Raw genomic sequence first — 27,909 nt, 5'->3', positions numbered from 1 at the left:
TACCCATTTGACAAAAAAAACTCCTACACTCATACTATTCATAGTCAATTCCAAGAAGATTAAAGACATATATATGAAAACTTTTCGAATATAGAAAAATGAGGCGTGCAGTGGCTCACGCCTGTAATCCCAGTACTTTGGGAGGCTGAGGCAGGTGGATCACTTTAGCCCAGAAGTTCGAGACCAGCCTGGGCAACATGGTGAAATTCCATCTCTACCAAAAAAACAAAAACAAAATTACCTAGGCATGGTAGCAGTACCCACCTGTAGCCCCACCTACTTAGGAGGCTGAGGTGAGAGGATCACTTGGGCCTGGGAGATAGAGGCTGCAGTGAGCTGAGATTGTGCCACTGCACTCCAGCCTAGGCGACGGAGACCCTGTCTCAACAAAAAAGGAAAAATGGCTCCATGTCCTAGGCACATGAGAGGATTAAAAGCAAGCAGTTATCATACAGGAAAAGGGTGAAAAATTCAAAAGAACAGTGGATAAAACATTTGAGCAAGCACTTTAGAAAGTAAAATAAATGGCCAAAATGTATATGAAAATATATCAGATCCACTGGTGATCCAAGCAATGTAAGTTAAAACCACAATGGTATACTAATATAAACACAGAAGACAAGCAAAAATACCATGCACTGGACTGTCATGTTAAGATGCACATACTTATCCTGTGACCCAGCAATTTCACTCTCACACAGCGTAGAAAAATTCTTATATATGTACACAGAGAAATCCTTGCATAGAAGACATACACATGAATGCTCACTGCAACATCATTATATAACACAAATGTTCCTCAATGACAGAATGGATAAACTGTGGTCTAGCCATACAATAGAGCCATACAGCTATGAAAATAACTATACAGCAATAAAGATGAACTGCACTAACATTCATGAGTCCCACAAAATTGATCAGAAGATGCAAACTGCAAAAATGTTTGCAGATATTACTTTATATAAATTTTTTAAAATTAGATTATAAGAACTGTGGCAAATTAAAAATGACCACCATTTTTTGCTATTCCTCCCACTGAAAAATGAAGTCTAATTCCTTTGGCTTGAATCCATTCTGGTCTTGGTGATCAGCCTGACCAATACAAGGGGATGTCTAAGGTTAGGTTGTAAGAAGCTTGAAACTTCTGCCCAAGCCTCTTGAAGTCGCCTCTCTAGGAAATCTCAGCTGCCATTTAAGAAATCCAACTGCCTTCAGACCGCAATGCTAGGAAGGACACGTACACACACTCTGGTAGATAGTTCCAGCTAAGCCCTGCCTTCCAGCCATCCACACCAAAGTGTAAGCAAGACCTATGAGTGAAGCTATCTTTGGATCCAGTCTGCCAGCTGAATGGCACTGAGTGACCTCCATCAATGCTACACGGAAAAGAATCACCCTGATGTGCCTTGACTGAATTCCTAATTCACAAATTTGTAAGATACAATAAAATGGTTGTTTTAAGCCATAAGTTTTAGGGTAGTTTGTTATGCGGTAGTAGGTAACTGAAACAAATACACATGTAGATGGTAAAACTAAAAAATAATCCAGCCTAGACAACATAGTGAGATACCATCCCTACAAAAAATTAAAAATTAAAAATTATGGTCAGGCTGTAATTCCAGCACTTTGGGAGGCTACAGTGGGCAGATCACCTGAGGTCAGGAGTTCAAGACCAGCCTGGCCAACATGGTGAAATCCTGACTCTATTAAAAATAAAAAATTAGCCAGCGTGCGTCTTTAATCCCAGCTACTCAGGAGGCTGGGGCAGGAGCATCACTTGAACCCAGGAGGTGGAGGCTGCAGTGAGCTGAGGTTTCGTCACTACACTCCAACCTGGGCAAAAATAGTGAAACTCCGTCTCAAAGAAACAAATTAGCTGGTATGGTGGCATGTACCTGCAGTCCCAGCTACTCAGGAGGCTGAGGTCGGAGGATCTCTTCAGCCCAGGAGGTCAAGGCTGCAGTGAGCAGTGATCAGGCCACTATACTCCAGCCTGGGCAACAGAGTGAGACCCTCTCTCTCAAATTTAAAAAAAGGTAAGATAAAGGCCAGAAGTTACCTCTGGATAGAGGGAAAGGGATGTGATCTGTGAGAGGTACATGGAAGGCTTCTAAGGAACTAGCAATATTCTCTTTATTAACCTGGAGAGTGGTTAACCTGGAAGGGTATTTCCATCAAAATCGCTATTTAAAATAAGTGTTTTATGCATTCTTATATATATATATATTTAATTTTTCATAGATTAAAAAAAACCATACCATAGCATATTAAGACAAAGTACATACCTCTAAATAACATGGAGAACAATACTGAGATGTAAAAAAAAAATCCCACTCTCAATCGTATATCTGCACATAATTCCATGCTGTTTATGGCATCTTGATATTTCTAAATCATAATAACAGATTAAGTATGATAATAAGGTGCTAATCCAGCACCTTGAAATGAGAAAGCAAAAGGTTTCCCTAACAAGTCAATGCCAAATAAAGTGAGAGACCATCACCACCTAAATAGCTGATTTTTTCAAACATAAATGTCCATAATGCAAACTCTTTTCAGTTAAGACGGTGTTTTGGACTAAATATCTGTGTCCTCCCAAAAGTCATCACTTAAGCGCTCATCTCTCAATGTGCTGACATTTGGAGACAGGGTCTTGGGAGTTAATTACGATTAGATCAGGTCATGAGGGTGGTGGGGTCCTCATGATGAAATCAGTTCCCTTACAAAAAATGACATGAGAGTGTGTATTTTCTTCCTCTATGTACAAAAAGCAGTCGTCTGAGCAAGCAGAGAGATTGATAGCCACCTACAAACCAAGAGAAGAGACCTCAGGATGAAATCTACCATGCCAAAACAATGAGAAATAAATTTCTCCGTTTGGGCCACTCGGTCTATGGTATTTTTTTTAAATGGCTGCCCAAGGAGACTAAGATAACCAGTAACAGTAAATGACCTCCATGTGACTTCCTATAAAACAGCAGAGTTGAAATCTTAACAGCCTAATATGCTATTGTCAACTAAATTTACTTCTTAATTATAAGCATTTGTGAAACTCATAACTTCCTTCCAAAACCATATTAAACTTTGACATTAGATAAAGAATTCTAGGCCAGGCGTGGTGGCATAAGCCTGTAATTCCAGCCCTGTGGGAGGCTGAGACAGGCAGATCACTTGGGCCTAGGAGTTTGAAACCAGCCTCGGCAACATGGTGAAACCCCCTCTCTACAAAAAATACAAAAATTAGCCGGGCATGGTAGCGCATGCCTGTAGTGCCAGCTACTCAGGAGACTGAGGCAGGAGAATTGCTTGAACCCAGGAGGTAGAAGCTGCAGTGAGCTGAGATCACCACTGTACTCCATCCCTGGGGTAACAGAATGAGACTCTGTCCCCTCAAAAAAACCAAAAATCCTGTGTGCCACAAAAGTTTTATTAATACATTTAAAATCCTAGAGTTTAGTAAGAATTATAGTTTAAAAATATTTTTAACTAAAATCCTAGTATTTTTAAAATGAATTAATTTATTTATTTTGGAGACAGAGTCTCACTCTGTTGCCAGGCTGGAGTGCAGTGGTGCGATCTTGGCTCACTGCAACCTCCAACTCTCGGTTCAAATGATTCTCCTGCCTCAGCCTCCAGAGTAGCTGGGATTACAGGCACATGCCACCACTCCCAGCTAATTTTTGTATTTTTAGTAGAGACAGAGACAGGGTTTCATTATGTTGGCCAGGCTGGTCTCCATCTCCTGACCTCAGGTGATCTCCTGCCTCGGCCTCCCAAAGCACTGGGATAACAGGCGTGAACCACTACGCCTGGCCCCTATGCCAGTAAAAAATGAAAGAAGTAAAAAATAGTAATGTTTTACACATTTTACTATTAATTCAATTTGCAGTGATAATTACTAACTAAAACAGGAGTAACCAATGTGTGTAAAAGGTTTATATTCACTTTGCACAATTCTAGTAAGTTTATTGGTAAACAAATGAACATGAAGCTGAATTTACCAAAAAAATGAAATGAAAACAATCCCTTTCAACCAGCATTTTCTGGCAAACAGGGTCAAAAAGTAGCAAAAAAGGAAAATCTTAAACAGGTGCCAACATCAAAACAAACCTTTAAAAAATGTATACAGGATACAATTATAGTTAACAATGTTCATGTAATGCATGGTCCTCACTTCGAAACAATCTGTCTCAAGCAGTCAATAAAACCAAGTCATTAAATGGCTTTTCAAGTGTTTTGATATCAGAAGAAATGTTTTTCAAAAAATGAAAAAAAACCTCAAAGAGTGCAAAGTAAACTGAGATTAACAGCATCAAGCGAAGACTCTCTTGAGATGCAATGTCATTCAAGGTGGGGAGGGAAAAGACCTTTGGTTTTACCAGAAAACCTTTTGGCAGCTCTGTCTTTGACTCCTCCAATGTCCGCACAATCACTAGTTGAAAATGCTAACTCCTTTAAGTGTGACTTGAGTACTATCTGACCCATGCTACCGCCTCATGACTTTTCTCTCAGCCTCCCAGAGTTGTCTGCTCATTGGTATCACTTTTTTTTTTCTTTTTTTTGACACAGGGTCTCGCTCTGTTGCCCAGGCTGGGATGCAGTGGTGAGATCTCAGCTCACTGCAATCTCCACCTTCAAGTGATTCTCCTGCCTCAGCCTCCCGAACAGCTGGGATTACGGGTGCACACTACCATGCCCAGTTAATTTTTATATTTTTAGTAGAGACAGGGTTTCATCATGTTGGCTAGGCTTGGTATCACTTTGACAACAGAATTTCTTACTCAATCCTAAAGCAATCAGATATTCACTGTCCATGGAACAAAATTTGTAACACCATATAATACCATATACTGTTGCTTTATATCCAGAAGACAAAGAGTACCTTTTTTTAATAGTTCTTGTTAAAGCTTAAAAATAACCTCAAACTCATAAAATTAACTTCAGAATACACATAATAAATACTCTAGTTCGCATATGTAATTTATCATCCATTGTGGGATACTTTCAAGAGTGAAAAGGGCAATCAGAATTATGCAGAAACTACAGTCATCAATCAGGAAGACTATCGACCGATGGACTCTGAAATAAATGAGCCATCTATGGCGTGTCATCTGCCAATAAATGTATCAAGAGCTACACACACAATGCTGAACAAAGATGGCAAGATCTCTATTGAACTCATAGCCTCAATCGTGAGGGACAGTTACCATGAAAAGGCAAACAAGACAGACGACTAACAATGAAGTTTTGAGACCTACCCAGTCCATCAAGACTGACATGTTATTAATTTTGTCCCAACTACACAGAGTGGGATCCAGTAAACCCTTAGAACAATGCCTGCTACATAAAACCACTACATAGGTGTTTATAAAATCAAGAGATCAAAAGCACTTATAGTGAGTTCATAGAAAAGAATGGCAGGAAGAACAACATTGACAATGGCCTACTAAAGACTAAGCATTGGCTACTTTTTTGGGCTATAGTTTTAGAAACTATAACTACATCAAAGCAAGTAATCGAACACTTCATCCAGAACCATGTGGGTCTTTTTTGAGAAAACCACCCAGTATTTGAGGGAAGAGGGAGAACTGGCTTATTGATAAGCTGTGCAAATTCTTATCTGTAGTATGACAGGCACTAACGCAAAGCAGACAGGTATAAAAAGGGCATGGTTTATCCTCAAATACAGAGGACAATGACACTTACATATCATTGTGAAGAAACAGTGACTATTTTCTCACCCATAAGAGGAGATCTGTACTAGTCCTAACAGGAAAGCCTGCATACCCTCCAGCTGGGAGGGGTCAAAAGTGATCCTATTACATCATTTGGAACTCATCCAAACTACATGATTTTGGAAACATAACCTGTATCAGTCTGAACATGTGTAGAGGAAAAACAGAAACATCTGTATTTGGACAACTCTTTACCAGTTTTTTTAAATCTTAAAAAAAAAAAAAAAAAAAGTAGTTATCCAGGAGAGGCCAGGTGTGGTGGCTCACGCCTGTAAACCCAGCATTTTGGGAGGCTGAAGTGAGCAGACTGCTTGAGTCCAGGAGTTTGATTCCAGCCTGGGCAACATGACAAGACCCCATCTCTACTAAAAACACAAAAATTAGCCAGGTGTGGTGGCACACTCTTGTAATCCCAGCTATTCAGGAGGCTGAGGTGGAGAATCACCTAAATCCAGAGGATTGAGGCCGCAGTGAGCCTAGATCATGCTATTGCACTCCAGCCTGGGCAACCAGAATGAGAGCCTGTCAATCAATCCATCAATCAATCAATCAATCGTTATCCAGGAGAGCTCGGGAAATTTTAACTGTGACCCTAACACTGGTAAGAATTGGTTCCAGGCAGGGTCTCTAGGAATCTCCATTTATTTAGCTCATTTTAAACCTTAGCACTTGGCTATTCTAACACACTTTCTTATTTTACATGAACTAAGGTGTACCAAATTCTGTTCCACTCTTCCTCACACCATTCACTATTTTAATACCTTTTACGACTCAGAAAACCCTCTTCTCTGACAGCTATACAGTGCTCTGGTCTGGTTTTGCTTGCATGCAGTTTTAAAAGGTTTCTGGCCGGGCACAGTGGCTCGCGCCTATAATCCCAGCACTTTGGGAAGCTGAGGCAGGCGGATAACTTCAGGTCAATAGTTCAAAACCCCGTCTCTACAAAAATTAGCCAGGTGTGGTGGTGCATGCCTGTAATCCCAGCTGCTGGGGAGGCTGAGGGAGGAGTATCATTTGAACCCCGGAGGTGGAGGTGGAGGTTGCAGTGAGTTGAGATAGCACCACTGCACCACTCCAGCCTGGGTGACAGAGCGAGATCCCACCTCAAAAAAAAAAAAAAAAAAAAAAAAAAAAGGTTTGCTTCCTTTTCACCCAACAGATTTTCCCATGTAACCACTTTTTACCTAAACAAGGACGAGATTGCTGAAAAGGGGACCTGGAGAAATTCAACTTGAGATAAAAAACAATAAGGGGTCCTAACACATCTCAGCCATCATCTATGGGTGAATTTTTTTTTTTTTTTTTTGAGACAGAGTCTCGCTCTGTCGCCCAGGCTGGAATGCAATGGTGCAATCTTGGCTCACTGCAACCTCCGCCTCCCGGGTTCAAGAGATTCTCATGCCTCAGCCTCCCGAGCAGCTGGGATTACAGGCACCCACCATCATGCACAGCTAATTTTTGTGTTTTGGAGAGACAGGGTTTCACAATGTTGGTCAGGCTAGTCTTGAATTCCTAACCTCGTGATCCGCCTACTTCAGCCTCCCAAAGTGCTGGTATTACAGGTGTGAGCCACTGCATCCGGCCCAGATGAATGTATTTTAACCTAAACCCAGCCTTCATGAAATTCTAACTCATTCTCTAAAAATGCTTACTTGACCATATGATAGTATATAGAAAAAAAATATATTCTATGACATCAACAATGGTCTATTAAGGACTGAACGTAGGCTACTCTTTTGAGTTCTCTATTAAATGAACACCACTTGCCAGGGAAAAACTGAGACAAAACCCAGTTAAATACATCTCAGGGTTAACCTATGCAGTATACCACATATTTACAATTACTGAATCAATTTAGATATGTATAAACATTTTCCTACCACCATCTATACTGATGAGAGAAAGAGACAGCGTCAGGAGAATGGGGAGGGGACACAGGGTTTGGGGCGAGGGAAGCAAAGAGGGAGGGAGGGAGGTAAGAAAGGAAGAGAGGGAGAGGCAAAGGAAGAGAGGGAGAGGCCAATAATTCTATAAGGCTGTTCTACTTTAAAGCCCTAATTTTTAAAGCTGTGTATATTAACTAGACAAAGAACTTGGAAATGGCATATGAACAGATAGGGCTACCTCCCTTATCATACGTAAGAATAGGAATTATGTCTCCAGTCTCTCTGACCAGAATCCAGACCTTCTGAACAAAATTCTGTCCAATCAATGCTAACTACCCTGGTGTCACAGTCTATAATTCTCCCTTTAAGAAAATCTAACACACAAAAAGGTAAGCTAGCAAAACTGATACTGATAAGGACAAATATAACTGAAGTAAGCACTTGCTTGTTAAAAGCACTTAAGGCTTGTATTAGTTCATTTTCACAGTCCTGATAAAGACATACCTGAGACTCGGAAGAAAAGAGGTTTAACTGGACTTACAGTTCCACGTGGCTGGGAAGGCCTCAGAATCATGGTGGAAGGTGAGACGCACTTCTTACATGATGGCGGCAAGAGAGAAATGAAGAAGCGGCAAAAGGAGAAACCTGATAAACCCATCAGATCTTGTGAGACTTATTCAATATCACGAGAATAGTACAGGAAAGACCAGCCCCCATGATTAAATTACCTCCCCCCGGGGTCTCTCCCACAACACATGGGAATTCTGGGAGATACAACTCAAGTTGAGATTTCAGTGGGGACACAGCCAAATCATATCATGCCACTGTTGGCCCCTCCAAATCTCATGTCCTCACATTTCAAAACCAATCATGCCTTCCCAACAGTTCCCCCAAAGTCTTAACTCATTTCAGCATTAACCCAAAAGCCTACAGTCCAAAGTCTCACCTGAGACAAGGCAAGTCCCTTCCACCTATGGGCCTGTAAAATCAAAAGCAAGCTAGTTACTTCCTAGATACAATGGGGGTATAGGTATTGGGTAAATACAGCCATTCCAAATGGAAGAAATTGGCCAAAACAAAGGGGTTACAAGGCCCAAGTGAGTCTGAAATCCAGTGGGACAGTCACATTTTAAAGCTCCAAAATGATCTCCTGTTACTCCAGGTCTCACTGACATAAGAGATGGATTCCCATAGTCTTGGGCAGCTCCACCCCTGTGGCCTTACAGGGTACAGCCTCCGTCCTGGCTGCTTTCACAGTCTGGCACTGAGTGTCTGCAGCTTTTCCAAGAGCACGACGCAAGCTGTCAGTGGATCTACCATTCTGGGGTCTGGAGGATGGTGGCCCTCTTCTCACAGCTCCACTAGGAAGTGCCCCAGTGTGGATTCTGTGTGGGGGCTCCAACCCCACAGTTCCCTTCTGCACTGCCCTAGCAGAGGTTCTCCATCAGGGCCCCACCCCTGCAGCAAACTTTTGCCTGTACATCCAGGCATTTCCATACATTTGAAATCTAGGCAGAGGTTCCCAAACCTGAATTCTTGACTTCTGTGCAACTGCACACTCAACACCAAGTGGAAGCTGCCAAGGCTTGGGGCTCCCACCCTCTGAAGCCACAGCTTGAGCTGTACGTTGGCCCCTTTCAGCCACAGCTGCAGTGGCTGAGACACAGAGCACCAAGTCCCTAGACTGCACACAGCAGGGGGACCCTGGCCCAGCCTACAAAACCACTTTTTCCTCCTGGGCCTCCAGGCCTGTGATGGGACTGGCTGCCATGAAGGTCTCTGACATGGCCTGGAGACATCTTCCCCGTGGTCTTGGGGATTAACATTAGTTTCCTTGCTACTTATGCAAATTTCTGCAACTCTCCTGAATTTCTCCTCAGAAAATGGGTTTTTATTTTCTACTGCATTGTCAGGCTGCAAATTTTCTGAACTTTTATGCTCTGCTTCCTTTATAAAACTAAATGCTTTTAACAGCACCCAAGTCACCTTTTGAATGCTTTGCTGCTTAGAAATTTCTTTGGCCAGATACCTAAATCATCTCAAGTTCAAAGTTCCACAAATCTCTAGGAAAAGGGCAAACTGTCACCAGTCCCTTTGCTAAAATGTAACAAGAGTCACCCCTGCTCCAGTTCCCAACAAGTTCCTCATTTCCATCTGAGACCACCTCAGCCTGGACCTTACTGTTCACATCACTATCAGTACTTTTGTCAGAGCCATTCAACAAGTCTCTAGGAAATTCCAAACTTTCCCACATTTTCTTGTCTTCTTCTGAGTCTTCCAAACTGTTCCAACCTCTGTTACCCAGTTCCAAAGTCACTTCCACATTTTTGGGTATCTTTTCGGCAATGCCCCACTCTACTGATACCAATGTACCGCATTAGTTCATTTTCATGCTACTGATAAAGACATACCCAAGACTGGGAAGAAAAACAGGTTTAATTGGACTTACAGTTCCACATGGCTGGGGAGGCCTCAGAATCATGACGGGCAGCGAGAGGCACTTCTTACAAGGCGGGGGCAAGAGAGAAATGAGGAGGAAGCGAAAGCAGAAACCCCTGATAAACCCGTTAAATCTCATGGGACTTATTCACTATCACCAGAATAGCATGGGAAACACTGGCTCCCATGATTCAATTACCTCCCCCTGGGTTCCTCCCACAACACGTGGGAATTCTGGGAGATAAAATTCAAGTTGAGATTTCAGTGGGAACACAGCCAAACCATATCAAGGATTCAGTAAAAAGTGACTTTGTAATGTTTAAATCAAATCATAAAAAATGGCTAATAGTCACTGTTTTGGGTTTAGAAAATTGGCAACTTTCTATAGTCAACCTGTAATTATAAGCTGGATTCACAAAAATTCAGCTTACATACAACTTTTTAAAAACCTACTGCATACCTCTCTGCTCAGCCCAAGGAGGAAACTGATTATTCAGATTTCAGAGAAACAGACCTGGAGACTTTGGATTCAAACACATGACATAGCTGAGAGCAGGGATGAGGCCCCACACTGTCAAGCCCAAGAACACTGGTATTCAGTCCTAACCCCCATCACCACTGGTGCTCTCCAGACTGGCAGACTTTTAGCTAGAGATAGTGGCCGCTAAAAGAGGAAATTACTAAGACAGTGGCATTCAGGGGTCCCTGCAACTTCAGGGCTTGGCCCCTATTGTATTACTCTCCAATGAAGCCCACCTAGACAATGAAGGCATCAGCACAAAATATAAAAAGAAACAGTATAGTATCCCAAGGAAGATATTACATTACTACATCCATAAAGTAAGAACAGCATGTTATTAAAAATAACAAACAAACAATGAGCTCACAAAAGACTCACTGGAGATTAAGAACGATAAACAGGCCAGGCATGATATGGCTGACATCTGTAATCCCAGCACTTTGGGAGGCTGAGGTGGGCGGATCACTTGAGGTCAGGAGTTTGAGACCAGCCTGGCTAACATGGTAAATCCCCATCTCTACTAAAAATATAAAAAAATTAGCCAGGCACGGTGGCAGGTGCCTGTAATCCCAGCTACTCAGGAGGCTGAAGGAGGAGAATCACTTGAACCCAGGAGGCGGAGGCTGCAGTGAGCCGAAATTGCGCCATTGCACTCCAGCCTGGGTGACAGTGTGAGGCTCTGTCTCAAAAAAAAGAATGAGAAATAGTTTTTTGGGGAAAAAAGAAAATCAGGCCAGGTGCACTGGCTCACATCTGTAACCCCAGCACTTTGGGAGGCCAAGGTGGGTGGATCATTTGAGCCCAGGAGTTTGACACCAGCCTGGGCAACATGGTAAAACACTGTCTCTACAAAACATACACACACAAAAATTAGCCAGTCCCAGCTACTTGGGGAGGCTGAGGCAGGAGGATCACCTGAGGTTTAGAAGTCGAGGCTGCAGTGAGCCCTGAGCGTGCCGCTGCATTCCAGCCTGGGCAACAGAGGAAGACCTTGTCTCTAAATCAATCAATAATCAATCAATCAATCAATCAATCTGGCTAGGCACCATAGCTTATCCCTGTAAGCCCAGTACTTTTGAAGGCAGACACGGGCAGATCACTTGAGCTCAGGAGTCTGAGACCAACCCTGGGAAACATGGTGAAACCCCATTTCTACCAAAAACACAAAAACTTAGCCAAGCATGGTGATGCACATCTGTGGTCCATCTACTTAGGACACTGAGGAGGGAGGACTGCTTGAGCTCAGGGGGCAGAGGTTGCAGTAAGCTGAGATTGCACCACTGCACTACAGCCTGGGCAGCAGAGTGAGACCCCCCTCCACATCATCTCAGAAACAAAACAAAACAAAATCAACATAAAAATTAAGTTAAATTTGAAGGGATCTCCCAGAAAACATAACAAAATGCTAAGTGAAAGAAAACAGTGGGATAAGATAAGAAAATAAAATAAGAGTTATTCTGACTAGCAAGAATTCCAGAAAAAAAGAAAAGATAAAACAGTCTGGAAGAAATTACCTGGGAACTAACAAAAGAAATGTCTTCCAGGACTGAAAGATCCCATGCCTGAAATTGTACTTTAGGGCAACTGTACTGCAAAATCTTGAGGGGCATCATCCATACTGAAGACCGAGTTTCTTTATATGAACTGATACATGACCAGGCATTGTTTACAATGAATTTTAAAAGAGCATATCAAAGGACATAATGAAATTTCAGACCCCCAATATAAAGAACAAAACACTAAAATCCCCAAGGAAAGCAAACACTCAATTAACAAACTGGAAGCTAGAAGAAAAAAATGGAGTGCTGGGCGCAGCAGCTCACTCCTGTAATCCCAGGACTTTGAGAGGCCAAGGCGGGCGGATCACTTGAGGTCAGGAGTTCAAGACCAGCCTGGCCAACATGGTGAAACCCTGTCTCTACCAAAAATACAAAAATTAGCTATGTGTGGTGGCACACGCCAGTAGTCCCAGCTACTGGGGAGGCTAAGGCAGGAGAATCGCTTGAAACTGGGAGGCAGAGGTTGCGGTGAGCTGAGATCGCACCCCTGCGCTCCAGACTGGGCGACAGAGCAAGACTCTGTCTCAAAAAAAAACAAACAAACAAAAAAAAGAAAATGGAGTAATGCCTCAAAATTTCAAGAGAAAATAACCTTAAATGCTACAACCAAACTGCCCACTAAATGTTAACAGAGAAAGATAGTTTTAGACACAAGAGATCTCAACACAGCTACCTCCCATGTACCCGTTTCCTCTGCAAATTTCTAGGGGATGAACTCAAAGAGTGAGCAAAGAAAGAAAGAGAAAAATAGGGTATCCAACCCATAAGAGTGATCCAGAGACTCCCTAGGATGAAAACCAAGGAACATCCTAATATGACAACTCCGAAGCAACAAGTCTAGCACAGAGCAGGAAGACAAAGGACTCTGAGGATACCTCCAAGGTGGGCAAAAAGCAACAGAAATAAAAACAAAAAATCATGGCAATTAACAACTGGTCAGGCAAGGAAATACAGAAGTTTCCAGAAAATCATAGTACATTATATGACTCAGCTGTAGGTACAACATGAATTGTCATATTGTAAACACATTTAACAAAACAATTATAGGCATTATAATGGGATGATTAAGAAAAGAAGGATTTTGAGGGGTGATGACAATTCAAGAAAGAGCAATGTAACATATTTTATAAATACGGAAATTTTAAAAGTACCTGGGGAAAAAACACCTAAAAGGAGTGGAAGTGTTTGCCTCTGAAGAAGGCAAGTCAGAGATAAAGAAAAGAGGGTCACTGCTGTTTTTCTCTTTTTTTTTTTGAGGGAAGTCTCTCTCTTGTCCCCCAGGCTGGAATGCAACGGCTCGATCTCGACTCACTGCAACCTCCGCCTCCCAGGTTCAAATGATTATCCTGCCTCTGCCTCCCAAGTAGCTGGGAATTAAGGCACCTGCCACCAGACCTGGCTAATTTTTGTATTTTTTAGTACAGATGGGGTTTCACCATGTTGGCCAGGCTGGTCTTGAACTCCTGAACTCAGGTGATCTGCCCGCCTTGGCCTCCCAAAGTGCTGGGATTACAAGCATGAGCCACTGTGCCCAGTCTGCTCTTTTTTCTTTATAAACCTTACAGTATTAAGGGTTTTTCTAAATCAATGTACAGGTTACTTCCCTAAAAATTAAATTTCAAAATATATGTTTATACACAGACTATGAAAACAAGGTCCTTCAAACGCCTCTCATTGGCAGAAATCTGGTGCTTCCTTCCCTTTCTCTCTTTTTTTTCCCCCCTTCTCTTTTTTTTGAGACAGAGTCTGGCTCTGTCACCCAGGCTGGAGTGCAGTGGCGTGATCTTGGCTCATTGCAACCTCTGCCTCCCGGGTTCAAACGATTCTCATGCCTCAGCCTCCCAAAAGGAGTAGCTGGGATTACAGGCATGTGCTACCATGCCCAGCTATTTTTTTTTTCCTCCTTCTATTTTTAGTAGAGACCGGTTTTTACTGTTGGCCAGGCTGGTCTTGAACTCCTGGCCTCAAGTTATCTTCCCGCCTCAGCCTCCCAAAAGGCTAGGATCACAGGCACGAGCCCCCGTACCAGGCCCCCTTTCTCTTTTCCTGAATTTTCTGATTCTCTCTAATAAAAGTTAGTTTTATAATAAAAACCATGTGCCTGGCCAGGTGTGGTGGTTCACGCCTAAGGCTCACTTGAGTCCAGGAGTTTGAGACCAGCCTGGGCAACATAGTGAAACCCTGTCTCTACAAAAAAATTTAAAAATTAGCCAGGCATGGTTGTGGATGCCTGTAGTCCCAGCTTAAGAGGCTGGGTGGAGGATTACACAAGCCTGGGAGGTAGAAGCTGCTGTGGGCAGCGATCATGCCACTGCACTCCAGGTCTGGGTGACAGAGTAAGACTCAGTCTCAAAAAAAACCAAACAAATACAAAAAAATCATATACCTTATAAAACAAATGCAGAAAATCAGAGGCAGCAGCCCCTCACTTATCCTCAGGGGAAATGTTCCAAACCCCACAGTGGATACTTGAAACAGTGGATAGTACCAAACCCTATATCCTATATATATACACTACGGTCTTTGGATCTGACAACTGAGGTGGCTACTAAGTGACCAGTGGGGTGGTGGGGTGGGAGGTAGCATAGACAGTGTGGATGCATTGGCCAAACAGAGGATTCACATCCCAGACTGGACAGCACAAGATTGCAGGATTGCATCATGCTACTCAGAACATTGCAATTTAAAGCTTATGGTTTTTTGTTTTTGGCTTTTTTTGAGACAAGGTCTCACTCCCATTGCCCAGGCTGGGCTGAAGTGCAGTGGCACAATCACTGCAGCCGTGACTTCCCAGGCTCAGGTGATTCTTTCACCTCAGCCTCCTGAGTAGTTGGGACTACAGGCAGGTGCCACCATGCTTGGCTAATTTTTTGTATTTTTAGTAGAAACGAGATCTTGTTACGTTGCCCAGGCTGGTCGTGAACTCCTGGGCTCAACTGATGTGCCCACCTCAGCCTCTCAAAGTGCTGGGATTACAGATTTGAGCTACCACACCTGGCCATGAATTATTTCTGGAATTCTCCATTTTAATATTTTTACACCACAGTTAATGGCAGGTAACTGAAACTCTGGAAAGGAAACTCATGGATGGTGGGGAGGGACTACCATACATGAAGAAATAAGAGTGAGGGAGGACTGTTTTATAAATATAAAACAAAAGAACCCCCACATCTATTTCCATACACAGGAAAAAACAATCCACATCTTGTTTCACCTCCTAGGTGGTAAGGTGTGTACTTCTTATCCCAAAAGCCTGCTCCGTATTACAGTCAGTTCAGGATATACTACAAGTTGAATTTCAAGCAACTTTTATATACTACATTCCATTTTGTCGAAGCACTTTAACAAACACACTATCTTTACTCCAAATCCCAAATCAAATCTGCAGCAATTTTCATGCAAATATCAACTCTCTAAACATACTTACTGACCAAATAAATACCTTACTTTAAAAACAAAAATCCTCCTCCCTTTAGGTTAAGTAAGCAACTGCAAGAAGAGAAAGGAAGCAGCTTTTAATAAAATGTCCCCTCACCCACCCCCAACTGAGAATCCTGCTGAAGAATTTGATAGTCTGAGAATTCTGCTGAAGAATTTGATAGTCAAGTGACTAACATCCCATAAACAGATAAGAGACACAAATTAAAGTGACAGCAAATGAAGGAATGGCACTCACCACAAATACAGCACTGAAAACATTTGGTGGAAGAAAACCCAAATAATAGATACTGCCATTTGCATTATTTTATTAATTTGCAACATCATTTAAAGAAACAACAGACTATCACTTGGTGTGTTTAAAAATTATGATTCTTCTCATGCTAGGAGCAAAATGAGGATTAAATACCGACCATTTTCCTTGTCTAGAATATTAAAGAGGGGAGGGGGAAGACTGCTGTGATTTAAACCAAACTTCTTTGTTTGCATTTAGAAGGGGTCAAGCCCTACGTAAATAAAAGTGCTTCCACGGTGGCAGTACTTGTTCCCAGGAAACTTGGTGCTACAGCACTTGAGCAACCAGAACCATGAAGCAATTCTTCTTCATAGAAACGGCAATGTCCCTTTCATGGCTTGAAGTTCTGATTAATCCTAGAATCAGAAGCCCTTTTTGTCAGAAGTGCATCACTTAGTAACCACAGTTATAGAACGACACAGCTCTTTAAGACCTCCCTTTATACAATGCTACTCAGCTATTATTAAAAACTTTCAAGCCACAATTAATGGATAAATTATGCTATTACAGAGGGTAGCAAATTAAGTCTGAATAATCTTAAATCTTAGCAACTGATTTTTAAAATGACTTCACTTTGATTGGTCCTAAGCCTAAATTTCAATATACATTTTCGCAACAAAAAGGTTTAGCGTTTACCTCCCCTCAAAGCCTTAAGGTACAAGGCAATGCAGAGTCATGATAGCATGAGTATTTTAAGCTGCGAATTCCCATTATTTTTCTAACTACAAGGTAAAATATTTCTCTATGTAACTAAAGAGGACCAATCTTAGGGTTGTAAAAACCTGGGTTTTTTTGGTTTTTTTTTTTCCCCCCAAGTTTCAACTATTTAAATGCTCCCTAGATGTTTTGGTTTTTATAATGGCTAAGATAAAGCTTTAGGAAAGGGTATTTTTTTAAATGTGACTTTAAAAAGAAAATTAGCCTACCATCTTGCAGTCAATTGTGTCTGCTACATTTAAACTTCTAGAGATATTTCTTAGTTCTAGAAAGAAGTTCTAGTGAACTTCTTTCTCAGTTCACACTAAAAAGATTCCATTACTTTTCCCAGGCAATATGTTAATCTCTATGTTCTATTTACTCTGTCACATCTACTATTTTCCAACTGTTTTTCTTCTGCCACCAGTGAATACGGTTTCTCCAGGGTTTTCTCCCTAAATCACTGTGGCACTGTGTGCCATTCTTCCCCGTGATGCCCACCCACTGAGCAGAAGTAAGCTCTCCCCCACCCCCCAGAGCTGAGGGCGTACTTTCATCTTCTCTCTCCACTCAGCCTCAACAGCAAGACAAACACCCAGAGACTGGCCTTCCCTCAAATAGGGAAATACTTTGTGATTGCAATTTGAACTGGCTTTTTGTTTGTGTATACATGTGCACGTGTGCAACTTAACATTTAATGGCAAAATTATAAGCTTTTCAGTTTTAAAGGGAAACTGGGTTATACTTGATACCGAAAGAAACAGCATAGCCTTATTCTTCATGAAACTTCCTTTTTAAAACATCTAATCTTTATCACGAAGATACATTCTATATGTTCTGAATACACTGTATACATCTCAGGTACACTGTACACGATAACAACATACACTGTATGTGTTTTTTTTTTTTTTTGAGAGTCTGGCTCTGTTGCCCAGGCTGGTGTGGAGTGACTCAATCTCAACTCACTGCAGCCTCCACCTGCCAGGTTCAAGCAATTCTCCTGCCTCAGCCTCCTGAGTAGCTGGGACTACAGTGTGCGCCAACACGCCTGGCTAGTTTTTGTGCTTTTAGTAGAGACGGGGCAGGGGAATCACTTGAACCCAGGAGGCAGAGGTTGCAGTGAGTCAAGATTGCGCCACTGCACTCCAGCCTGGGCGACAGAGCAAGACTGTCTCCAAAAAGAAAAACAAAAAAAGAAACAAAGAAAGAATCAGCCTATAGATAGCGATCAATTATATCTACAGGGCAAATTAATATTGGAAGATGGGTAAGCTGTATGCCACACAATGTCAAAAATCTCTGAAAAACATATCTTTTTTAAATTGTATACCAACATGCTCAATATAACTTAATCAAATCACAGCCACAAAAAACCCTGAATCTTCACAGACTAAAAACATTGTGGCCAGTTATTCAGAAAATGATAAACAATGGAAATGAAACAAAACTACCCTTTAAAAATTATTAGAACATTATTAAAACAATGCAAATGTACAAACTTTTAAAATCACTGATCCAGATTCCTTAAATCAAATTATAAGGTCCTACATGGTACATTATATATACGAACACGTCTTTGAACATGGTAATAGTTACAAGGCATCAGAGTCAATACCATAAACTTGCAAGTAAAAACACTCCTTGAAACCAGAGATATTATAGAATACTGATTCAGGAAGTTATTCAGCAGCTTATAAAGAAATAGGAAGTTGTTGACCAACTACTTGAAGAACTATTTCCTGTAGGAAAACCATAAGACAGCTGAAGAAGGTAATAACTCTCAGAGTCATAAAGACAATGAATTCTTTTAAAATGAAAGCTCAATGCAATGGTAAAGAAATTGGTTTTGAATAGTAAATGCCAATAGAACAAACATTATATGGCTAAGCCTTGTTTACATACTTCATATTCATCCCAGAGCTTGAAAACAAGCCACTGATAAATGTAGCTAGCACCATACTTCCACCATATCACTTGCCAAAATAAGATACGAGTCTTCTCCACAAGATCTCACTGACCTAAGGAGGGCTTTAAAATGACCAATGATTGCCTGCTTATAATCTTTCAGTAATCATGCTGCCTGGAAACTAGACGATAGGCCAACTAACTTCAAAAACTCAATCATCTATGGTCACAAGGCAACAACTGGGTAGTTTCTTAAGTTAACATTTCTAAGTTTTTTCTCAAATTACATCGCCTTGCCTGTCTGGACCATTTATAGTCAGGTTCTTCATGCCAAATATAAATCTCAGTAAGTTATAGACCTTGTAACTTAAAAGTCAGTTCCAACGAATATCTAAAAAGATGCATTAAAATAAAATGTTTCACTCTGGAAGTAAGTGTAAAACATGCAACTAATTTAAATCCTCATTCTACATCTGGTCGACAACAAAAAACTTCTTTAGATACAAGAGGAAAGTATATAAATATTGATTACAAACACAGCCCTATTTTAAAACATCAAAACTAGGATAAAAATGAACTTTTGACAATAGAAACTTGGCACCAAAAGCTTAGTTGATCATCATCTTTGACTAATGGTTAGGATATTAACCTCACTTATCTGTTCAGTACACAAAAAGAAGTTATAACAACTATACAGCCCATAACATCACGGAAGTAGCTAACTAGAGAAGGTGAAATAATCTTATTTCAAAACATTTCTCCAAATTGCATATTGTTCATAAAGCAGATACTCTTTATAATACAAAATTTTATAAGCCCACAGCATTCATCTTCCACATCCAAGGTTTAGGGGCCTGCACAGAATCCCTGACAGATACCAAGTAACCATGATTTTACCTACATTTATTGAGCAAGATTTACCTGTCCAGGAAAACTCTTCCAGTTCTGAAAAGTTTTATATAAGAAAATTCTTCCAAGGAATCAAAATTCCTCACATTTCTTATATAATAAGGACTAATCTTACTCTCATATGAAAGTTCCCCAGAAACACTGAAAGAACAATCATGTCTTATCTCTCCTCCTCCCAGTTTTTTCTTTTCCAGGTAAATATCTCTCTACCCTTGCAACCTTTTCTCATATGACATAATTTGAGATTTATTTATTTTGGCCTGGTTTATCTTCCTTACAGGCCCATAGGTGACACGTGTGAACTGAGGTGACTGGGGCTGGAAGGTATATACCCTTCATTAATCCATCTACATATATCAATACCTTTAAGACAAACATTTCTTCACAAAGGAAGAATCACTGGAAACGTTGAAAAATGAATAGTCATTCCTTAGCATCTGTGGTTAAGGATTGGTTCCAGGACCTCCTACATGTACTAAAATCCACAGACACTCTGGTCTTTCACAGAAAGTGGCATAATATTTGCATATAACCTATACATATTCTCCCATATACTTTATATCATCTCTAGATTACTTATAATAATACAATGTAAATGCTACATAAATAGTTGTTACATTATTTAGGAAATAACGACAAGGAAAAAAGTTTGTACATTAGTCAACAAAGATGTAATTTTTTTTCTGAATATTTTCAATCAGAGATTGGTTGAATCCATGAATACTGAACCCACAGATACGGAAGGCCAACTGTATCTAGAATACTGATTTCAGCTCAAAAAAAAAAGATCATTCATTCAAAATAATGAAACTGTAGGCAGATATCACCTACAAGCAATTATTACAAGATACAAAGAACTAACAAGAAGAGCATAAATGTTGCTCTTTAACCTTATACTTTTAGCCACAGCATCCACCAAAGAAAGAAGGCAAGCAGGCTATTAAGCTGTTTAAAAATCTCCCCAGGTCAGCATGTGACCCAGCAGGGAGAGGTTCAAAAAAGTGCAGCCTTTCTTTTTCTTCCTAACAACCTGGTTTGTTTCCACTCCCTTCCCCTTCAAGACACATCCTTCACAGCTAGCAGCTCTTTCAATCATTTACTTTGGATGTCTGCTTGAGAACAAATGATCTTGCTCATGCAGATGAGTTTGCCAGACTTGTGTGTACTTTCCAGTCTCAGGCCCTTTACTGTTCTGGTTGAAACCTGATCCTCTGAAATGGATACCAGGACACCAGAAAATGAATTTTAAAAAGAAGAAGAAAAACAAAAAGTTGCAGGAAAGGGGGCAAAAAAGAAACAAAACAAAACAAAAAAAAAAACTACGAACTTTTCATGATCAAACTTTTTCCTCTGCTCTTTTGTAAGTCTGTCACGAAATTTTCTATCTTACATTACAAAGCAGCAACCCACCCTGGAAGGCAATCAATATAAAACACATATTAGGATTCACACAACAAAACATCCTTAATGGTATTACCTGATATGATAAATAAATGTTACACTTGCCTTAGGAGTAGACTGTCAAGACAGATCTGAATAAAAACTTACACTGTTTTTCACTTTATTATCTCAACTTGATTAAACACTATTAAGTGAGCTTTTTTAAAGACATCAATTTCGGTCTATAATAATTAGTTTTAGTCAACATTTTATATATACTTGATCCAAACAAGCCAGAAAAAAATTGAGGTCCTATCTGTAATTTCAAAATTAGAGGAGAGAAACTATTTAGATCTTTTCAGCCTAGTGCAATTTTGCCATTTTGTTAAACACAAAAAGACTGATAAAAAAATAAACAACCCAATGGTCATGTTTTTGTTTTCCCAGAGAGGAGGGTTTCTATTGTGAAGATCTACTAGCTTGAAAGAAGTTTGCCACTGAGAGACTGCGTATGAAACCTAAAAATTTACATTTCCCTTTACATTTTGGGGGGAAATATTGGTAAGTCACATCAAGCTTCAGTTGTAGTGCTTGTCATTTCACAATTTAAAATACTGTAAAATTAGACTCCCCCAAAAGCCCTACTTATTTTGTAGTTCTCCACCAATAAAATATTTATTTAAAAAGATACAAGTAGCACCACACGTACTTCATAAGATGCTGCTAGCCCTAATATTCTCAGAATTTGAAAATTTTCATGGTATTCTTTCTGTTTTGTGCTAGGCTAATTAACAGGTTTGGCACAAGCTCAAAATGAGAATAACCAAACTTCCACAAAAGAAAAGATTATAAAGAGGCTCAGAACCAAGACTCAGTAAAGCTCTCAAAATATTACCCATGCTAACAAAGGTATTTAGGTCACGCCAAACTTAAACATATACATGGGAGATATAACAGAGCTCTAGAGCTTAACATAAATATTAAAAAAAATAAAAACAAATGATATTCTGTATCTTGACACCACTTTACTGTGTCTTCCAATACATATTTTTCTTAGATAACTGTCTCCCACCATTATTTTCACTTACTTTAAGAAGTATCTCTGACCAGAAGATGTCTTTGCCATCTCCCAACCTGCTGGCAGAGGTACATCATCAGGTATCTCAAAAGAAGACTGTCGAAGATGCTGAGCTGTGGGTGTAGCTGCTGGACCAGAGACTACTCCAGTGGGGGTCAGTGTCCCAGGAGAAACAGCTCCCAACTGCAGAGAAGCTGGAGAGGAATGAGCTCGAACATGCTGTGGAGTCAGGGCTCCTGCAGTGCCTGCATCAGTACTGGCCTATTAGGAATATTAAGATGAAAAATTAAAAAAGAAACACAACTTTTTAGAGAGTCCCTTTAAATTTCCCAGTCAGTGCTTAATTGCAGCCGAGTATCTAAGTGCCAAAGGAAAATTTCAACATTTAATATTCGACACTAGAGAACACAGGTTTTCAAACGGATACTTTTAATATTATATAATTTTAATATGTTTTATATTTGTGCTTTTATTGATGAGCAGTCCATCTAATGAATTTCCACCTACTACACACCAGACATGTAAGGGCAACTAGTACTGAATGAATAAAACATTCCAAAAATAATAGTGAATTTTAAAACCTAATTTTTAAAAAGTCACTGCAGTTATGGGTGCTTTTCCAAGTTCTAAAATGTTCTAAGTATAAACACAACGCAAACAATATGCATTTTTTACTAGGTTTTAAGTAATTAATTTTTTTTTCTAGGTCAAGCCCAAGAAAAAACAAGCCCTCGTCATTTTTTCCCACCATGATAAAACGCCATCAATAAAGAAATCATAACAAATTACACAATTTTTAATGAAAGCAACAAATTTGAACTGCCCAAATGTTCTTAAAAGCCATCTACAATGAACAAGATGAAAAAAACTCAACTATATATTTGTATGTAGAAGATAATGAGGTTATCAGTCCAATTATAACTTAAGAACTCACAGACATTCACAACTCTATACAAGCAGAAAAAATTCTGCATTCAGACCCCAAAGATCTGAGTTCCAGTCTAAGCTGGCTAGTGTGACACTGAACAAGTATGTTAACTTCCATATGCCTGTTTTCTCGTTTGTAACATAGTTTTCAAGACAGAAAAATGGATGTATATAAAACAACTTATAGTCACCAGTTTGTGTTGTGAACAATAGTATTCACAACCTACATTCTACTATTCACAATCTTGCATAGTTTTTAAAATGTGTCTAATTAGAATTAAGAGTTTGATTATCAAAAAGTTAGAATTTCCTAGATTCACAAAGGTAAGGAAACCGGAAGGACTCAGTAGAGTCATTAATGCCTTAAAGTGATAGACCTTTCTGAGTGTCCCATCAGAATAAGTATGATTTAGAAAATCACTAGCAGAAATAAAAGTCCAATTTACAGATGAGCAACACTTAGTTAAAAACTTATTAAAAGCAAAACTGTAATAGTTTATGAATTTTAGAACTGCTGGATATAAATTCTTGTAAAAATTACCTACTAGAAGAAAAAGTACACTTTCCAGTTGTGACTCTTTGTCACAAAATGGGGGATCCAATCTATGTGTAGTATACTTTGAAAAAATACCGTGTAGTCTGCAGGGTGCATGCCAACACACATTTACTTACAATGAGTCCATAAACCAACTTCCAGGGGTAAGAAAAAAAGCATACCTAAGTCTATTTCTGACAAATTGAACTGTTTAGGCAAGCAGCTAAATTGTTTTTCCTTCCTTCCTCCTCCTTAACCCGGGTTTTTGTCATCAGGTTAAGTGAGTTTTTCTGAGTTCCAAAACCCTGTGGTCTCTGACAGAAGAATATACAACAGGCCCGCAAATAGGACAGAGGATGGGAGTGGGGGCGGTAACTCTTCTTTCCACTCAAGTTACAGCCCGAGTAGGCTAACTACATTGCAGTATTTGGAAAACCTATTAACTTTTGGGCAAAGTTCCTATGCTGAAGTTTAGCCTGAAGCAAGTTCTTTAAAAAAAAAAAAAAGAAGAAAAAAGAAAAGAAGGAAAAAGAGAGAACCCTACACTAAACAAAACCACTGGGACCTATCGGAATGTTAACACTCTCATTATAAATAGTTTCACTTCTATGCTGAATCAAGCTGGCAAAATAATCGAACGTTGTGTATGTGGAAAAGCAGCCATGTTCATATCCGCAATAAGAATTAAAAAGCAATGGCGATCCTAGAATTAGTCATCGCTTCCCAAACATTAACTTTTAATCACAGTTGAACTAGGCAGGACTTGGCCTATGAGTCAACCCGCAGTGTATTATCAAAGGCTTGTGTTAAAACCTCGGTACTGTAAAGCGCAACTCAGTTCCTGCGCAACGTACAGATGTGGCTAATTCAAAAGCTTTTCAGCCGACTGTAAATAATAGCCTACGATCGGGAAACCAACACGCAACCTACTAAGTTTGATAAGAGCGAGCCGACCCAAGTTCCAAGACACAAGGGAAGCGCAGGGGTGAAAGAACTCCATAAACAACTTCCAGGAAAGTCTGGGCAGGGGAAGCCCGAAACCTGTATTCAGAAATCGCCTAAGCCGCGAGGAAAATAAATGCTTACGGGAGGGGGAGGCAGAGGGGGAGGGGAAATGGGTAGGGGGGAGGGAAAGAAAGAGCAAAAAACTAAATGGACCGGTTCTACCCCCACCTCTAATCAACACTGGAAAACAAGAGAACAATTATTTGACTCCCCCAGGAGACTGAAGTGGACCGAGAGGCCGCAAAGGAAAGGGGCCCAGGGCTCAACTTCACAAACTCGGCCGCCGCTGGCAACTCACCCACACACAAATGCCAGAGGCCCCCCTCCCCCTTTCCCGGCCCGGCCCCGGCGGGAGCGAAGGTGCGGAGCGCGCGGAGGCGCGCGCATTGTGCAAGCCCACCGCGGCCCAGGCTCGGCTCTCCCCCACCCCCTTCCTTCCTCCCCACCCCTCCTCCACTCCCGCCAACCTCCCGGGAACCCCGGGAAGAAAGAAAGGAAGGAGGGAAAGCACGCCCCCCGGGGCCGCAACCGCAGAAAGAAACTCCGAAAGGAAAAACAAATCTCAGCCCCGGACTCTGGGAGGAGTGGGGAGCTGGTCACCGCGGCCGAGCGGACGACTCCAGTTCCTCCACTTCGCCGCGGGACCCCCACCCCAGCTAGAGCTCCCGCAACCCCCTCCCCTGGCCAGAGCTGGCGGCCGCGGCTCCCGAGCGCCCCCCCGGTCTGAGGCCCGCCCGACGGGGAAGCGGGGAGAGGGGCGACAAGGTTACCTGTCGGGAGTGGGATTTGGGCTCCGGCGGCTTGAAGAAGGAGTCGGGCAGCTTCCGGAGCCTCATAGGCACGGTCTGGGGCACGTTAGCCGTCTTGGGGTTCATGACGGCGTTGAAGAGCGCCTCCAGGTCGGTCTCCGAGTCCCCGCGGACGTGCACGATCTGATGCCCGGCGGGGGGTGCCTGCGGCGCCGCCTGGGTCGCCGCGGGTGCTGGCTGCCCGGGTCCGGACGGCGGGCCCTGCCCCTGGGGGGGCTGCGCAGGCGGCTGCCCTTGGCCCTGGGGGGCCGGTTGAGGCGGCGGCTGCTGCCCGGGATCCATGGCTTCTGCCTCCCCCGACGCGCACCCCCTAAACCAGGCGGGCGAGGGCTCCGCCCGGACGCCCCGGCTCCACAGGCCGAGGTGGAGAAGCGGCGACGGCTGCGGGCCGGGCGGTGCTGGGCGGCGGGAGCGACGCTCTCCTCGCTCTCAGGGCCGGGGGGCTGCGCCGCGGCCCCGCATCCCCCGCCCCGGCGCCTCCGCCCCCGCCCTGCGCCCCGGCTCCACTGGTCTGGCGGCTGCGCCTCGGGAGGGGCTGCGAGGGACTCGGACCTGCGGCGCCTGAGAACTTTTTCCCTCCAACTCCCTTGACGGAGGCCGGACAGCTCGTTGCCTTTCCCCTCCTCCCCCTTTCTCTTTTATTTCCTTTTCTTGTTCCTTCCTTCCTCCCTTTCTTTTCCCTGGCGGCGGCTGCGCCCGACTGAGACAGAAACTCGCCTCAGACGCCAAAACTAAAGTTGTGAGAAGCGCCCGCCCGCGCCGCCGCGGCCCCGCCTCCTCTCGGCTCTTCCTTCCTCTGCGCGCCCGCCCGCACCGCGGCCCGGCCGGCAGCGCAGGGAAACTTTTCGCTGCAAGTTGCTACATTCCTGCACACTCCCAGCCCTCCGCGCCTCTCCCGGTCGCACGTGACCCGCTCGCCCTGGTCCGGTCCGCCCTTCGCCCGCGCTCAGCCCGGCAGGGGCCCGGAGCGTGCCCCGTGTTCTACGCCGCGAACCACAAACGCTGGGTCCATTCCGAGGCCGAAGTGTGGTCTCTGCGGAGAACGCGGCCGCCCTTGGCCCCAGAAAGTCCTTCCGCCCCGCTCGGCTCCTTTTCCCGGCCCGTGCTCGGGAAAGGCGCTTCCAGCTCGCCTGGACTTGCGAAAGGACGAAGGCCGAAAGAAGTGGAGAGAGGATGTGCGAACCCACCTCCTCCTCCCCGCGTTACCCCGGCTTGACCGAGCGGAGCGCCAGTGCGGGCTTAAAGCCGCCAGGATAGATGGGAGTTAAAATAGATACGGTGAGCCGGCGCTGATGTTAATAAAGGTCCATTGTTTTCAGCATTAACTTTATTTTGTAATTCTGTTTCACTTATCTGTTAGTGTGCGAAAACTCACTTGAAAGGGTAAACGGTTACTGTAATTGAAGCTTTGAGACCAGGTCTGTGAGTCAGTGTAACTTAGTAAAAGAAACAAAAACACTACATTTTCTAAATAGTGAAATCACATCAACTGTTTTAGTACTCGAGTTTGCAACATAGTCACTGGAAGCCTCAACCCAAAAAAATCAGTGCTTCTTCAGGTACAAGCATTCATTCCTCTGTACCTGCCTTTCATCCTCAGGGAGCTGGGTGCCTACCCCTGCTATCCCTGTGCCTGGCCCAAGGGTGGACTCCGTTAATGTGGACTGAATAAGAAATGAATGGGCAAGTAGGTCACCCCAGGCACCTGATGTACAAGGAGCCCATTGGAAGCCACTTAAAAACAATGGAAATATGTTGTTTAAGTCATACACTCTGGTTTTTTTTTTTAAGCATCCTTGTTGAGATGTAATTCATATACCATACAATTTTTGTAATATTTGTACATATTTGTATATTTAAGCAATTCAGTGGGGTTTTTTTGGTTTTGTTTTGTTTTAGTATAGTCATAGGATTGTGCAACGTCAGTCTAATTTTAAATGCACTAGCCCATTCTAAGGAAATCTGGCTTTCTTGTTTTAATGATTTTATCTACAATGCTAGTGAAACAGAGGTATAAATAGGATTAAGCAAGGAAAAAGTCCGGTAGCAAAAACATAATCTCTTCCTCCAGCCAGAACATGCCCAAGAGAATTCTGAAGGATCTGTATCACTTGGTGTGGTAGGGCTCGGCCAAAGGAGCAGGCTTCAGACACTCAAAATTCTAACAGAAGATTCCAATCAACTACTCTGAACCCCCAGTTTCCTGTCTGAAGAAAAGGATCAGAGTAAATGACACCCATGACTAGTTCTTGGATTTGTTCCCACTCCTAAATGTCAAGTGCATTTAACGACAAACTTGTAGGTTCTGGAGTTACAGAGTTTTGAGTTCAGGTCCCAGTTCTGCCATTTACTAGCTGTGAGATTTTGGACAAGTTATTTATTTCCTGTTCTTTAATATTAGCATCAGGGGTAATAACACCTGCCTCATAGTTGTTGGGGCATTAAATGAGTCAATGGATATAATGTACTTAGCCTAGTTTGGGACGTGCAGTGAGTTGCGCATCAATGTCAGTTGTCATTGTTGTCCCATATTCATAGATGACTTCACAGGTAGTAACATAGCCTCTCCTTGCAGCAACCCTCTCTTTCTAAGCACAGCCTTAGGGACCCTGTTGGTAATCCCTTCCTCTCCTATCCAATAATCAATCCACACAAACAAAATCTTTGGGCAGAAACTGTGCATTAAAAATTTACCTGAAAGAAAACTTTAGGAACCAAAGTGGACCAGGCGTGGGGGTTCATGCCTCTAGTACCAGCACTTTGGGAGGCTAATGCAGGGGTCAGAATCACTTG

At 42.2% G+C, this 27,909-nt stretch overlaps 2 protein-coding genes across 28 annotated transcripts in view; one reads left to right on the top strand and one right to left on the bottom strand.

Moving 5' to 3' along the window:
• Positions 1 to 25,821, bottom strand: part of YAP1 (Yes1 associated transcriptional regulator) — a 124,965-nt gene extending 99,144 nt beyond the window's left edge. For 10 of the 27 annotated variants that reach the window (XM_005579444.5, XM_005579448.5, XM_005579446.5 and 7 more), the window contains exons 1-2: positions 25,078 to 25,605; positions 21,851 to 22,101 (exon numbers count right to left, since the gene is read on the bottom strand). In XM_005579444.5, the coding sequence (XP_005579501.2) occupies positions 21,851 to 22,101; positions 25,078 to 25,398 (572 nt within the window). In that variant the 5' untranslated portion in view covers positions 25,399 to 25,605. Of the gene's footprint in view, positions 1 to 21,850; positions 22,102 to 24,232; positions 24,700 to 25,077 lie in introns of those variants that run through there. The other 17 variants (XM_074015115.1, XM_074015126.1, XM_074015118.1 and 14 more) reach the window with 5 other exon arrangements.
• LOC141408559 (uncharacterized) lies at positions 25,397 to 26,441 on the top strand. Its single transcript, XM_074015745.1, has 2 exons — positions 25,397 to 25,625; positions 25,683 to 26,441. Exons 1-2 carry the CDS (start codon positions 25,397 to 25,399, stop codon positions 26,330 to 26,332), a joined length of 879 nt encoding a protein of 292 aa, XP_073871846.1. The 3' UTR covers positions 26,333 to 26,441.
• Positions 26,442 to 27,909: the final 1,468 nt, after the last annotated feature.

This window comes from Macaca fascicularis, chromosome 14, assembly GCF_037993035.2.
Source record: "Macaca fascicularis isolate 582-1 chromosome 14, T2T-MFA8v1.1".
Classification (NCBI taxonomy): domain Eukaryota; kingdom Metazoa; phylum Chordata; class Mammalia; order Primates; family Cercopithecidae; genus Macaca; species Macaca fascicularis.
The sequence above is the reverse complement of the archived record's forward strand: the minus strand, read 5'-3'. Positions and strand labels throughout refer to the sequence as shown.